The sequence below is a fragment of the Rhea pennata genome, chromosome 2 (assembly GCF_028389875.1).
Source record: "Rhea pennata isolate bPtePen1 chromosome 2, bPtePen1.pri, whole genome shotgun sequence".
NCBI lineage: Eukaryota > Metazoa > Chordata > Aves > Rheiformes > Rheidae > Rhea > Rhea pennata.
The window spans coordinates 140,601,533-140,618,153 of NC_084664.1; the positions used below are offsets into that span (position 1 = coordinate 140,601,533).

The 16,621-nt window shown below is 34.9% G+C and overlaps 1 protein-coding gene across 5 annotated transcripts in view; it reads right to left on the bottom strand.

Moving 5' to 3' along the window:
* Positions 1-16,621, bottom strand: part of CPQ (carboxypeptidase Q) — a 159,431-nt gene that overhangs the window by 34,038 nt on the left and 108,772 nt on the right. For 4 of the 5 annotated variants that reach the window (XM_062568330.1, XM_062568332.1, XM_062568331.1 and 1 more), the window contains one exon: positions 9,463-9,554. The exons of the other annotated variant lie outside the window; for it this stretch is intronic. In XM_062568330.1, coding sequence (XP_062424314.1) covers positions 9,463-9,554 — 92 coding nt within the window. The remainder of the gene's footprint in view (positions 1-9,462; positions 9,555-16,621) is intronic. 5 annotated transcript variants of the gene reach the window in all.

A 16,621-nucleotide genomic window follows, 5' to 3' on the forward strand; every position in this document is an offset into this window, starting at 1 on the left:
TCCAGAGCCATTTATTTGCCTCTTATACACTCAGAGCACTCAGTCATAAAGGTCTAACTGAAATAAAGTACTTACAAAACTTCACAGGAAGAAAAGTTTTATTCTTTTTGAGAGCCACTTAAACTATTTTTGCAAAATAATGCAGTTTATGGCCTAGTCCTGCAGAAAAACTTATACTTCAAACTACCTTGAAAATGACTAAGAGAACTTACTCATACTTGCAAGGGACAGGAGATTTTACTTCTATGCCCAGATCTGCTTTCAGAATTATATGTCTGTCATGGGTTATTGGAAGAGCTATGTACTGTCAATGAGTAATAGATCCATGTTATTAACAGCTTATATAAGCTTGCAATTCAATAAATAATTCCTTCACCTTTTTCTAGACATAAATATGAACTACAAATAAGAACTACAGGTCTATGAATACACAAATATCAAAACTTGACCCCGTAAGTTTTCAGAAATTCTCCACAGAATTTGCCAAGAATTCTGTCTTATGTTATTGTATTTATATATTTCATACTTATAGTTTTCCAGAATTTTTCTATTTTCAGTGAAATAAGTTCCAACATAATAGAGGTATTCACTTCTAACTTAGAAACATATACAGCAGTTAAGAAATTTGATACAAACTCCTTGTATACAAAGAAGCAACCGTAAAGGTTATAGCTTAAAATAACCCATCTACCTATTCACTTATCAACTGTTGGAAATCAAGATGAAATAACTGACATTATCACCAAATTGACAATTGCTATTTTTGTACAATGAAAAAAATCTTACGTCTTTAAAAGTCTAAGCATAAAGAATTAGGATACATGTGGTCTCTAACCCTGTGATCAAAAGCAGGTCACAAATCTCAACATGAGATCATGATAATGCCAATCCTCTCTACATTGTGGAAGAGAAGCAGGCCAAGGAAAACATACTGTATTGTAAAAGGAACTAATGATGCTCAACATTTGCAGGTACAACAACCATCTTTATATTTTAAGCCAAATAGCTAAGACAGAATAAGAGTTAGGGAAGACACTACAAATTTCTAAAACAGAATAAAGGTTTGCCATTGAAGAGTCAGTATTTACTGAAGTTAATAAATTTATTTTTTGTGAACAGGTGGAAGACAGAGGGGAGGGATGGTTTCAGTCAACTACATGTGATAACTGTTAGCAAGAGGAACTTAGTAATATTGCCCACTGTATAATACTGAGATGGAATTGATTCAGAAACTGCCTTTTTGGCTGATCTTCAAAACAGAACTTCTCATAGTTTTTAAAGAAGTTGCAATGTGTAGTAGTAATAAGGCCAATGGAAAGGATTACTCAGGGTTGGGGGAGAACAGCACTAAGGTAAGGAGAAGAAGAAGTATGGGAACAGCATGGATACCCACAAGAAAAATCTATACCTACCTGTATGTAGAACAGAACTCCTAAGTTACAGAACTGTATAAACTGCTAGGAGAATTACAGCATTCACCAATTGCTTCCTTTCTCATATAAATGTTCACATCTGTTTTTAATATGAAACAGAAAAACGAACCACCCACAAGACATGACATCATATTTTTGCTCTTCATTTATACTGTAAAACTGTTCAATTCTTAGAATGTTCTGTAGTGACATGAAAACAAAATATTTTGGGGAGAGAGAACAGACTCATTTGGGAACTAAAAATAACTACTTGAAGTATCATATGTCCTTGAGAAAGTTTCTTCCCTGCTTGGTCCACTAGAAGGTATGATTAAATCTATTCACTGTCAAGTTTGCAAGTAGGATATTGCAATCATAAAAAAAGGGGGTTGGGCTGACTTCACCATACCCACTTCTGTATATATCTGTATTTTAGCACTTCTGCCTATACAGAAAAAAGTATGCTTTGGAAAATGTGCCATGTGAAAAAAGCATCCTTTGTCCTATACAGTGGAGGAATAACTGCCATTTCTCAAAGCTGTCTGAGGTTGCACATTGGCTAATTAAAGTAAACAGTAATACGAAACAAATTGATTTTATAAAATAACTGTAGGCTCAGCTGTTTCCTCCATCTCCTCATACTGAATGCATTATTTGAATAAGCAACCTCAGTTTAAGCTCAGTCCACAATTTTTTCAGAGAATAATCCCTTTTGCTGCATCCTGTTACTGTGCCATTTAGCACACACCAGAAAATTAAATCCTGTTAAAGTAACCTGCTGCCTAATTCTCTGAATATCAAAATAGACATGTTTATCCTTTACATTTCTGTGACTGGGTCAGAAGTGGTCACTTCTCTTTATCTTATCATGTTTACATCTTACAAGAATGAAACATTACAATTAAATGAAACATTACAATAAAGATTACATGGGAAAACTGGCTTTTTACAGTTTGCTATTTTCATTGTATAGTCAAATAGGCATGCTCCTTGCCAATACTTCCTCTATTTTTAAATTTTCAAATTTATTTATTTATAAAACAATCTATTTTTATCTGTGTTGAGCAAAACCAAAATATATTTTAAATGTTTCTTATCTCTCAGGCAAGCACTTCAAAACATGAAATTATAATCAAATCTTTCTAATCAAGAAAACATAAACCTTGTTATATATGTGATAAAGAATAACCTGTACTTCTCTCAGTAAAAAGTCCCACTTAGAGCAGACACTGGGAAACCCAGGTAGCTACTTATTCAGTCCAAAATCCGCATAACACCTACCAATGAAAAAGTAGATTCCAACATCTCGTGACTCCTCTACTGAGTCACTGAGGCAATTCCTCTTACCCAGCTAAAGCAGTAAGAAATCTGAAAGGATAAGGGAGGGAACAGCTATCCTGAAAGACTTCAGAAATCTGTAGCTATTTAAAATAGTGTTACTATTTGTCCAACAGCTAATTTACTGGGTTTTTTAATCCCTAGAAAAATCATCATTTTACAGAGAAAATACTTAAGTTTTTACTGTCAAAGCACTATTTTTGACTAAGGGCTAATTTGTTCTAGTAATAAGGGACATCAGTGCATTTTTAGCTCTCTGTTATGGATTTATATTTAACTTCAGGAAACACCAACACCTGTAGTCTTGCATTCCAGTGCTTGATTCAGAGCAGCTTGGATCTAAGTATAGCATGGCAATAATCATTTCACACAACTAAGTATTTAATAATACATAAACATTGGATAGTGTAGTTTTGAACTGCTGTTTAGGATTAAGATTATTTAAAGAAGCAAAACAGTATAAATGGAAACTAGAGAATAAATCAAAACAGCTGTCAGGAAGCAGGCATCCGGCACCAAAGCATAATAACCATCAGCCTCAAGCATGATCATACAGCTCAAACTCTTTATAAAAGAGGACAGGGAAAATCACGAAAAATATGAGTTAGAAATTTTCACAAGTTACTGTGTCATTAAATGGAAGAAAGTTGTAGTAAAGTTCAAGATTAGCACGGTTTTTGATAGCTGATAAGATATGAACAAGACTAATGTTTTTGTTAATAGTAAGATGAAATATTTTTCTGCCATACTTTGTGGGAAAGCTGTTAGTAAAGAAGTCCAAAAATTGACTTGTTTTCTTTTAAGGTCATGGAGTGGAGTTCTGACCTCAGAGAAGCTAACGACAAAAGTCCCAGTAACTTCAACAGGCTTGGAACTGGAGTCAGTCACTTACTTATTAGCATTTCACTCAGTAAAAATATACTATTAATACGTCTGGTGTTGTTCAATACCACTACTGTTTCTCTCTGCAACCATTTGCCAACAGTCACAGAGAATACCACTCAGTATTTTAAGCTCTGAGGAATGACATAAAAGAAAAAGTAGACAGCTCTAAAGACAGCAGCATGCTTAGGAAGGCATGCACCAGAACACCTGTAGCCTTCTCTCCAAGCATTGTTTTGACACAGAGACTTATCAAAGAAGAGTGTTCTTCCTGGAAAACTTATATTTTAAACTCTTTTACTGTTCAAAAACAAGGGTGTGAAAACACTGTCAGTGACACTGAAGGACTCTGTCTCACCGTCGGCCTTTTCAGAAATGTTTCAGGTTTTTATTTGAAACTAGGCAAAACTGCCAAAATTTTCAAATTAAAAATTGTGGTTTTCATCTTTCAGCAAAAGACAACTTTTATTCATGTGTGCATTTTCAGGAAGTGAAAGTGCCAATATAAGAACTCTATAGGCAAGCAGGCAAAGACCTGAGGCTTCAGGTACTATTTCTTCATTGTTAGCTTTCTTCTTCTTTTGCAGTTTTATTTTCTCCTTTGTCGAAATAACCCTATGCCATGGGTAAACAGTGGAAGATTGGCAAAGAGACAGGAGTGTGTTGACTGACCAATTATTCCAGCTGCCAAAACACTTGGCACGCAGAACCTATAAGGAATGACAGATCGTGGCCCTTAGACTTGCACCACCTCAGCATCAACCTGGTCTTGCAGACTCCTAAAGAATTACTGCTTCCCTTGTTATCTGTACTGCATGCACAGTAACCCATATTGTAACCTATTAATTCACCTTAAACCTATGCCTCCTCAAACTTCACCATGGTGCAATGCTCTGCAGCGCCTGGGACAGTCCGGTTGCTTCCCCGCAAGGTTCCTGGGGCTCCCCATGCAGTTTGGGGATTTCAAGGCAATAAACATCTAATAATCTTACACCAGAGTGTCTTCTATCTCTGTGTATTCCAAGTATCAACTACTACCGCTAACACCCTGTATCCAAAACTGAAACAAATTCTTTCTGTTTAGTTGCTTTTTTTCCTCTTCTTTAACCCCTACCTGCTTTTCAAGTATGATATTGCACAAATCTAAAGTAGTAAAATAGAGAAAAGATAGTACACCTCTTAATTCACTAAACACATCCCAAGCTGTAATGAAAGAAAGCATCTAGAGAGAAGATTAGTAGTAAAAATTGGACAGGAATTCATTTTCAAAATCCAAAAATCTTCAATAATTGTGTGTCCCATTTTAACTCAAGTCAAAAAGTGAACTGTCATATTTCTCTGCAACAATCAGAAAGATAGTGTTAATGAATATTACGATGTGTTGTAGTCATCAGGAGGTTTTATTATATCCAAGAGTCCACTGTGTAAGCTATGAACACAAAATAAAAAGATGGTCCCTGTCCCACCAGCCTCACATGCTTTCTGAAGGTACGATGAGATGGAAACAGAGAGAGGAGAGACAGAAAGGGAACAACAGGACAGCAGTGGCCAAAACAAGCAGTAATTTTATGGAATTTTTGCTCTGGGAGAATTTTTCCTGAGAACATTCAATAGCCAAGTGGTAAATATATTTCAATGAGATAAAAGAAATCATGGTCAAGTCCTTGATGTGTTTGGTTCAAATCACACAAATCCATGTCTCTGTGAATGAGAAAACTTATTCTATGAGTTTTCTGAAAAATCTGATTTTGAGTAACCAATATTTTCTGGTGAAGAATCATGTCACCTGAAAGCCACAAGAATTTTTTGGACATTTGTTTCTTAGAGAAAGTAACTCAGTATATTAGGGCACAAAGCTCATGTGAGCATCAATAAAGAATATTGCAAGTATCAATGATGTATCAACATTTCAGAATGTTCTGTATTAATGAAGACCCAATTTTGGCAAAATATTAAATCTTCTTGGTAACAAATACAAAAAAGAAACTACAATAAATATTCATGATTAATATTTTTCATAAAGTCAAAACTTTTCTAAAAAGTTAAAATCATGTACAATAAGTTCACCAGAAATTTAGTTATGTAATGTAAACACCCTTAAGAAAGCAATAAAAATGTGCTGTAATATTTTAAGAATGTTTCTTTAACAAGGTTGAATTCAATTCATAATTGAATTGGTTCATTAATGCCTCCAATGATCACAACAGAGTTACTAAAGTAAGTTTGAATTTGGCCTATTTCTTTAATTTCAAAATGCACTTACTTTCCCAGGAAATTCTATGTAATATTTTTATTCCAAAATAAATATTATCTGCCATTCACAGTCCCTTAATTTGGCAGCGTAAATAACTGTAACCTTGTCTGCATGGTAGACAGAGAGAGATTAGTCAGAGTCAGAGACTAGTTCAAAACAATGAAATGATGCCAGAATTAAAGACCAGCATCAACCTCACAAATGTCCATGACTAATGTAAGGTGCACCTACTTGACCCATTTCCTCTGACAAGCCTAGAGCGATAGATAAATAAGAAGCAGCAAACTTCACAAGTCTCTACCAAGACAAGACTTTCTGCTACATATACCGTTTTCTCCTCTTGTGAAGACAACATTAAGAGTAAACACAAGAAAAACTTAAAACCCTACCAGAAAGCACTCAGGTACTGTTGATAAAAGGTGCAAAAGAATCTGTACAGGACAAAATAGATGTAACATGAGTTCCATTAAAATTACCAAACTCTGCTCCTCCTGCTTCTTTTGTGTAACTTAGAAAGGAAAGCAGCATTTGTTATGTTTCAAATTTTTGGAAGGATCTACTGTTTTGTCTATACTTCTGAGCTTCACTCAGCAAACAGGCCACACTACACTAAGCACTAGGAAGAAAATTAAAAGTAGTTTCAAGATCTGGAGCCTGTTTGCCACTAAAATCTTTTTATTTCATTACTTTTCACCAAGAAAAGGAGTAGTGTGAAGGAGAACCAGGTGTTTTTTCCAGTCTAGGATTCAGTTCCAATCAGCTAAAAGCAGTGAGCATTTCAGCAAGTATTTTGTGGGAAGCAATGGTGTGGGTGCTTCCCCGTGGAAGTTTCTCCCCCACAGCCAAAATTCTGCAAGTGTCCTGTGATGGTACTGGTGGGTGGCAGGCGTTCCCGCACTAGCAGAGGTGCTGTAACTGGTAGATGGTATTTGGCTCTCAGCCCTTGGAAGTGTCTTGAAAAAATCATACAAAGGAAACAATGGATTAGGGCACATGAGGACTGTGAGATTCTCTCCAGAAAAATATGTCATCAAATGAAAGAAGGGCTATATTAGTAATCTATGTGGCTATTTTTATTATGCCTGCATTTGGGTATACTCTTTTCCAAAGCATCTATTTACTGGATATTATCAAGAATGAGAGATTAGGCTAGATTAAGCTTTGGTCAACCCAATACGGCACCCCTCACATTCTCATAGAGCTCTGAACAGCCAATACTCCCTATCACTTCTTTAAATAATCAAACACTACAATATTGTATTCTACAGAAATACTTGAGAGCAATACAAATAATGCTATTATGTAGAGATATGAGTTAATTATCTGCACCATGGTAAAATCACTATGTTGTTGTTATTTCAGTAATTTCTGCAGTAAATTATCCCCTTTACATCAGTGGCAACCTACAATGACAGATGAGAAAGAAATAAATTCTTAAGACCTGAAATTAAATTGAAAGAAAAATAAATAAGCTACAAAAGTAACAGTACTGGTACTTGTCCACTGCTATATTATCTTCATTTTTTCTCCCTTGCTGCATTTCCACTGACACAAGGAAGCAATTTACAATGTCAAGGAAATCCATGTCTGCCTGTGTTGAATTATAATATTCATATTTCTACTTGTCTATAGTGAACTAAAGTCATAATAAGGTCAGCTATGTCATTAGTCATACAAGCCATATTTCATTTAGTAAGGCATCTTCAAATATCACTCTTACTTTACTTGTAATAATTATCATCAACAAGCAAAGTTTGTGCCATTGTATCCTAACTGCCATAAATTTGCACAAATAAATCACTAAAAGGTTAAGATATTTTTATCCTAAATATAATGTACAGTACTAATCTGCTTTGTTTTGCTATTGACTAATGAGATGTGCTATAGTTGTATCAATTTATAATTATGCCAGATCACATGGCAGTGGAGAAATAAGAACAATAAACAACAGACGGATGTTATTTTTGCTTAAATTTTTAGCATAAATTATAAATTTATGTTAAGTTCATGAAGCATAACATCCAGATGGAAGTGCATTTTTGTCAGTTCATAAACAAACTAACCAAGTATCTTTCAAACACCCAGCTCTGCTTTGTATTTCCCTGTTTGATCCTTTAGTCTACTTTTTGGTATTAGTCTTGAATAAAAATCCTAGAGATAACAGTAAAATATAAACTTTCTGGCAAAAGATGAGAAGTGTATGAGACAATTGCTGTAATGCTGACAATTCTGAGGCCATTGGGTGGACATTGTTTTCCAACAGGTATTCCAGAGTGTTTCACGCTAGTTTGTTCCTGCTGAACACCAGAGTATCTGCAGGTAAGTCCAGAGTCCTAAATGCACACAGTACTGCAATCTGCCACCTCCCTGATCCTGACAGAGCAAGCTCTTAGTTACTTCTACCAAATGAGAAGACTGAGTTATCTCAGTAGTGTGGAATATAGGGGCATTATATTATATATGAGTAATTAAATACATCTCTTAGTAATATTAAACAAGCTAGTGGGAAATAATTGAGTGTCCCCCATTAGCCTGAAAAGGAAATTCACTGGGATGATGTCTCAGATCACTCTACTGCAGATGCAAATTGACTTAATTTTGCTCATTACAAAGGATTTGAATTTTGTATCTCCTAAAAATGAAATTTCCATTTTTTTGTTCTGTTAAGTTGATTAACATTAAAAATTCCTAGGAATTTTTTACTTTCTTGTAAGCCTACTTTCATCAATGCCAACAACTTGGCGTTGATGAACTACTTTCATCAAACCAACTTTCATCAAAGAATCAACTGATTCTTTAAACACACAAACATTCATCAAATCCTTGTCTTCTCCTCGCATATATTAATCTTTGCAGAGATTAATACTACTGAATTATGGAAAAGAATAAAAGACAATAGTTGAGATTAGTTTTACACCTATATCATAAATTTTCTGGAAGAGAAAAATCCATATTCTCAGTATGAGACTTATCTCCTAAACAGCTTTTGGCAATTGCCATTGGTGTCATGATGTACTTTGGAGAGGCAGTTGAGATGAGACTGATAATTGCATCATCAGAAATCAGCCATTTAAAATGTTCCAGAAGCCCATAAAATTATTAATCTGCATAAAGTATTTTAGATTATACACCAGTAATAGAAGTTAAGATACTGGAGATCTTTCTTTGTATTGCTTTTTGTTTTGCATCACATAATGTGGGAAAATGCAATGAAGCAGAAATCCATAATGCACATAAAATTTGTTCAGACATGTGGACCATATGTTGCTCATTCTGAGAAAGTTAGCTATATTTGAAAGCCACAACAAGTATCATTATGAAATATTTGTTTCAGAACAGTTTTGTGATGGAGCATGTTAGGTCAAGTAGAACATATATATGCATGATCGTATCACTTAGGTTAATTACAAAATGAAGTTTACATTTATGATAGAAAACAGGAAATACGTTTTCAACAAAACTGGAATCACTATTTTCAGTTAAATATCAAAGTGAACATTCTGAAAACTAAATACTTAAGTCATAAAACTTGGGAGATAATTATTGTTTAGCGGATCATCTGAAGATATTATTTACCTTATGTAACTGATAGTATTGCTCAGCACCTATTCCTCCTTGTTCTTCTCCTGTCCACAGTACCAAGCGCAGAGTTCTCTTTGGGCGAAGTCCTAAAACATAATTTTAAATACTGTCTTTAGTACTAAATATTCATTTATTTGAGCACTTTTTGCATTAGCCTTCACCCTCCAAGGGCAGAAAAATCTAGGTTTCTATTCAACCATCTCTGACCTAAACAAAAAAATGAACTATTGCAAGTCTGGGCTTTGTTGTTGGGAGCACTTTGTTTGCAGAGAGGGATTGGCGTGTGGGGCAAGAGGTGCGTACAGAAGGAACACAGGTTTCTGTGGTACTGCTACTCATATTGCTTCATTGGCTACTGCCTTTGCTGCAGCAGCATAAAAGAAACAAATGAGGCAACCATATCTATGTATCTGGAAAATGTAAAATGCCTAATTATTATCTTGACTGATTTTCAATACATATGTTACTATCATTGCTGTGGCCTGCACTAAATAATGTGTGTATACTTTCAGCAGATCCAAATCAAATTTTCATAAGGATTATCATTGTTTTCTCATGGTTAATTTATTACAATTATTTGAAAATGAGCTGCTGGATTTTTATGAGAAATGTATACTGATTTCAAGAACTGAGGAGCATTACAATATTATTTTTTATTTTTATCAGACAAATGAAAGAGCAAGAAATTGTACTTTAGAATCTGAAATACAATCAGCTGTTGAATGTATGCAAATGTGTTAAAACAAGGCAACTGCAATCTGAATTTTGCTAAGATAGCTTGAGCAAGAAAGATAAATTCTCAGATTTTGAAATAGTTGGCAGAGATTAATAGATAGAAGTTGTTGCCCTTTATTTATTTGATTGATTCTATTCATAAATGAATACATTTGAGACATCAAAACTGAGGGCAGAGAACAGCAAACAGGACAAGCATAAATAGTATTCTCTGTATAGTGCAATGCTAACTATGTTCAAGCAAAGATAAAACCCACCAAAAATACGCAAAAAAACAACAAAAAGAAGCCAGTTAGCAGAACATCATCAACTGTAAGGCACATATTACCATAAACATTTCTGTACTGAAGAGAAATAGTATCACTGTCAACTCTTATTTCATTTCCTCGCTGAAATGAATGAATTTTACAAGTAGATCTGACCTTCATTAATTTTTTTTTCTCTCAACATAAGGGTAAATCAACTAAAGATTTCTTTTCATAAACTACACTCTAGTAATTCTAATAACAGAAGACAGAATATAAGAAGAATATTCAAAATCTAAAAAATCCTAGATTTCTGATGATTGTATAATGAAGAACATGTAAAGCAGTGGAATCAAGTGATCAAAAAGCATATTTTCTAAAGGTAGGTCTGAGGACTGTAAACAAAAGGGAAGCGAACCCCCAATTTTTAACCCCTCCCCCCCACACATCTCAATGGATTTAGTTCCTCTCCTAATTCATTACAACAGCAGATTAGTATCCCTCGCATTTCAAAATAGCCAGGTGTCATACTACAATAAGAAAACGGCAATTATGTTGAAGTTAGAATGACTTTAGGCACCGTGTAACCAAAAATGTCAGTGGCTTCACCACAGAAGGTTGCTCTAAGACAGGAAAGGTGCTGGTTATAAAGCCTACAGTGCTAAATCCCATACCATGGTCCGAATGACACTTCTGTTTAAGTGGCAAATAGAGGTGCCAGCAAAAAGCTGCATTTGTGTGTCATGTCACAAGGTGCTAAGCCCTAAAGACCAGTCTCCAATTCACCATGTCAAGGCTCTGAAAGCAGCTTTGGTAAGAGATCCTTGAGGGAGGAGAAAAGAGCCCACTGATTCTCCCAGGTGGGGGAGAACAAGCAATGCCAGCTTCATGCTCCACCGCTTAGTCCCACTGCCGTTCATGAGGGGTCTAGCGGGCTGTGGATCAGTGATAGGGATCCAGAGTTCACCTCCAACATGCTCAAACCCCGGCTCATCTGCCAAGCTCTGCATGAGTCAGAGAACGACACGAAAGAAGTCTGAGGTCCTTATGGCTCCCTCTCAGCCCCTGTCTCTCCATCTTTGCACTGAAGGAGAAAAAAATAAAACCTGTTGAACTGAGGTCTTTCCATCCTGAGGTGGGAAGATTGTATCAGCTCTTACACTTCAAGAGACATCTGTGAGCCAATTCACTTGTGCTCCACCAAAATGAAATAGGGTGAGCTGGAAAAAAAATGTAAGCTATGGAAGTAGCTCTTTTAAATACAAAACAAAGTGCACAGAAGAAAATTTAATTTCCTCATTATCTTAATCTGAAAGTGGAAGTATTTATCTACCTGTTATTAAAAATACAGCCATTCTGATCACAGTACATCAAACAAATCCAATATTTGCAAATAATATTGCTACAAATAGTATCAATGCATGCTTTTATTAAAAAATATGAAATACAATATTTAAGCTACAATCTTTTTTTGAAGGAAGTTTATCAATTTTCGTTTTCTTTTTACAAACTACTGGTCACTAAGCAAGGTAAAACCACCACAAACGCAGAAGTGCAAATATGACAAATATCACAGTCCAAATATGTATTGAAAAGTCACAATAAAGCAGCACTTGGAGGAAAAAGCTATATTCTGTGATACGAACACTATGTACAGGGATATGTAGCAAATTTTAAAATATAGGGAAATAGTAGCACAAATAAAATAGTGCCTTCTTTTTACCTATAGTCTTCTTTTTACCTATATAAATGACTTACTACATAGTCTAAAAAAAAGACATCAGAAAAAAAACTTAAAAAAAAAATTACTAAATTTCTAAATAGATCATTTTGGCAAAGTGCAGTAGGTTATATTTACTGATGTATCAGTGAAGGATCCTTTTGTGTCCTCACTGTGTCACTCACATCTTAAATTATGTAATTCAAATGAAAGTTGGAGAACATATTACCGGCTCAAAACCACAGAAACTCCAGTTTCCATCCTAAAGAGAACAGCAGAGGTTTACAGAAAAATAACATTCAAAAAGTGATAGCTAGAACAATCAAACAGATCGTTCTTTCTAAAGTTACATAATTATAATTAAAAGTAAAACCAAAACAACTATAGATCCTCCTCCAGCTATATATTCATTTCTTAATCTATAATTCTAGATCTTCTTTTAAAAGAACGGATTCTTTTTTCTATACCTTATCCTTAAGTGGAAAAAATATTCATTTGCTCAAGTAGGAAATGAGGCCCAGGACCACTGAACTGTCAGATATATGACTTCTGGTCCTGATTTCATACTAGCTTGACTTCAGTAGCACTGTTCTTACTCAGATGTGTTAGCACAGAAGAGGCTCAGACACAGTATGTACATAGATCAGCACAAATGTTCATTTTACTGATCAGACTCTACATTCTCATGGTCTATTCCAAGCACAAAAAATACTATGGGGCACCTGGGCTCCTAAATTAAAAGAAAAAAATCAAAACACCAATACAGCCAACCTACGTCTGGGGAAAGGTGTGTGCTGTGTATACCAGCAAGACGCTTGTTTTATTACATTCTCTCTGTGCTGGTGTGGCTATTTACCATCATTCATTGTCTCCGTGTAGCGTATTTTATGACTACTCTGAACACTTCACTCATACTAAGATGCAGTCTTTATCAGTAATATGTTCTGTTTCTTCTAAATTAACACACAGAAGTCACACTTGTAGATGTCAGCAGGAAGCCTAGATTAGCCAAAGACCAAATGCTCAAGGGAAAAAAGATTTGTAATTGCACTAGAAAAGAGCTATTAATTAATCAGTCTTGCTTTGGTTTCAACAATAAAATATTTTGTCAAAATACTTTCTTTCATAATCTAGGTAAAAGACAATTGCCACCATATAAGATGGAGGTGTATAAAAATAAATATAAATATATTTAAACACTCCTATGTTTTACATTGATTTTAAATGTAGAATGGATATTTTCTAGACACGAGATCATTTATTAAATCCATGTATGTTTTTACAACAGTGAATGATCTCCCAGTAATAAGACAGTTCTCTGGACACTATATAAGATCTGAATCTTATGTCCTATATAACTGCTAATGCCTGACAAAGCTGATATATTCCCATACTGTAGAACAGAAATTCAGTTTAGTATCAATATATACAAATATATGCTAATCTCTCAAATGTAATGTAAAGAAATAAACTTGGTCCATCTCTAAGACAGCACTTAAACAAGGAAGGAGGAGGATTAGTACCAAGGTAATGTTACGGACAGGAAAGCTATATAGGATCATCATATTAAAAGGATTCATGTATTTACAAGTACATGCACTATACAACTCTATCTAATTCCCAGGGTACTAAGGCAGTCCCATTTGCTTTATAATGTTTACTAAAATGCAAAGATATTTCATTTGTTAATTATTCCCATTAGTCACATACAGCTTCTGGATACCAGTAAAGTATGTTTTATCCACCTTTTCACAAAGCTGAACCTAGGGGTTTTATGATCAAAAAAACTTCCAAAATCAGCAAATAACACAGAAGAGGTGAAGAAATACCATTATGTTTGGTATATACAGTGTCTTTTTAAAAATCAAAATAGGGATGAGAAGTACAAATACTAGATTTTGTTTAGTAAATATCTTCCCACTTTATAAATGTGAACAGTGCTTATTGCTTACTAATAACACTTACTTATTAAGTAAACAGACCTGACATGCCTGAATCACCCTATACTGTCCTCTTGTCTTAATTTCTATAGCCTATTTCCACTTCTTTATTTTGAAAGTTGCATTTATTTTCCACATCTACTGATTTTTAAGAATTTTCATAAGTTGCACTAGCTACAGAGAGGAGAAGATCCTTACAGTATAGAGATAGAAGCTAGATATCCTCTGTATCCTATAAACAGGAAAATGACTGTAGCCCCTCCATGTGCTCTGGGGAGTATCTGGGTTCTCAGAGCTGTGGGAACCATCAGGGTTCTCAGAGCTTTGACAGCTTTGTGTTCCCAAGACATCGCACAAGTAGCCCAACAAAACCTTGAACTCAATATCAAACTAGTACAAACTACACTACCTGATCCCTTACTTTGTTACGCTCCTTAAGCCACTGAGGTATTTGTTTCAGGAGCCTCTTTGGAGAGGCAAACATAAATATATCATTGCCAAGTCCGGTCCACTGTTACATGTAACATCACGAGCCACTCATTTTTCTGCATTATTACACTGCGGCCTGGAATTGCTTTAAGAGAGCATTAATGCAAAGGTGGTAAGATGCATGATGACCTTGGACAGCACATTTTGCTGCTGATATTCATTAAACTCTTAATGCATTGTTTATCTTTTTCAGATTAACAGCTGACACAGGAGATTTACTGGATGGCATCAGTCAGGGTTTTTCTATCAAGCAAGCACTTCTCGTAAGATGTTTGGAGTTTCTAAAAACTCGACCATGGAATAAAAAATTAACAAAACTAATACTCTGTGTTTTGCTAAGGAAGATATTAGAATTCATCGTCAAACACAGTGGTTAATTCCATTTCAAGTATCAGCATAATTTTCTATAAATAAAAATGAAACAATATATTTATATGTGTATATAGTATGATCTCTGCTAACCTCCCTGAAGTAATATTACTAACACAGCATTTCCACGGAATACCTCCCTTGCTTCAGCTGCATCACAATGTTGAAATTCCTTTTGTGTAACGTGCTTCATACCAGCTTAGATTAGTTGAGCAAGACAATAACCTTACAAAGCCCAGAGTTTGTGCTCTTAACTATTGTCCCATCTATTATTTTTTGGAGATGACATCTCTGAGACTAACATTTTTAGCAGGAGATTATTTTCTCCTATGTAGATTGCAACAAAGTTCTGACACCCTCATTCAATACACTGTGCCATGCACTTACCTTAAAAACTGCTCTATGAACTATCTGTAAAATGCCCTGATACATACTGGAGAGCTTAAGTGATAGCATTCTGGTTTTAAAGCATTCCCTTGACTAGAAGTAGCATGTTTTTAGAGTCTGAAGCTTAAGTGTGTACCTCTCTCTCACTATGGCAAAACATTCATCACAGATACTGGAAAAATCTTGCTGTCGTATCTTTCCTCTCTAGGAAGCCCTACACGGGAGAGCATTGGACTTCCCTCAGCCATCTTCCACTTGGATGCACGACCTCTTCACTTTACAACTTAAGAGGTTAAGCTTACACTGTCAACACCTTCAGTGTATAAGCATTTAACAAAGAAAAGATTTTCCATGTATATTTTTAGATATACTGAGCTTTTCTGTAGCTTTGCTCTTTTAAATAATAAGACTTATAAAAGAGAGAAGCAGAAAAAACTGTCAAGTTCTTTTTAAAGATTTTATTTCTTCCTTTTAAAGGAATTTACATATAGCGTCCATTGCCTTTTAAGTTGCCCTTTTTGTGGAGAAACAACAATATTCGCCTTCAACTTCATGACATTAACAAAATCAAACATACAAATATTGTCCTTTTTAATATGGCACTTGTACTATTCTTTATTACTAAGCCCTGCTTATCTTTCGTAAATGTTTCTGTTTATTCTAGTATCAATTAGGTTTCTCCTAAAACTAGTATCTTGGAAAACTGTACCAAATCAACCTGTGAGTTTTCTCCAGGTTATGCTTTCTGCTTTACTCAGTCTCTCTCCTACCTTGTCTTTGTTGCACAGTTTTCATGTCTTGTGACTTTACTAGCAGCCTTCTGCCAAAAAGTGACTTCTGATGCATATTTTATGGTCAAATTATCTGTATCAATACTCATTCTTAATTTGCTTTACTTTGCATGCAACACAATAGCAGTCTCTTTATGCATCAATTAAATCCTCTCCAAACTAGCAATGCTTTATTAACTTTTTAAACCTGGTCAAATATTCAGGGATTTTTTTCATTCAATCTGCTAAAATGGAAACTGTTTCAGTCATTAACAGAGTGGGAAATAGATGATTTTCTGAAATTTCCAGAATCTCTGGAAACACTATATCTGCTAGGTTAATTAAACTGTTGGGTTTCATAGCGAGTTACATATTTTAGCTTCAATTACACTTGCATTACACTGCCTACTTTTTAATGTTGCTGATACTTTTAGTTATAATATGCTTCAATCTTTTACCCTATTCTAGTCTAGACCTCAAGTAAGTTACCAAATCAGG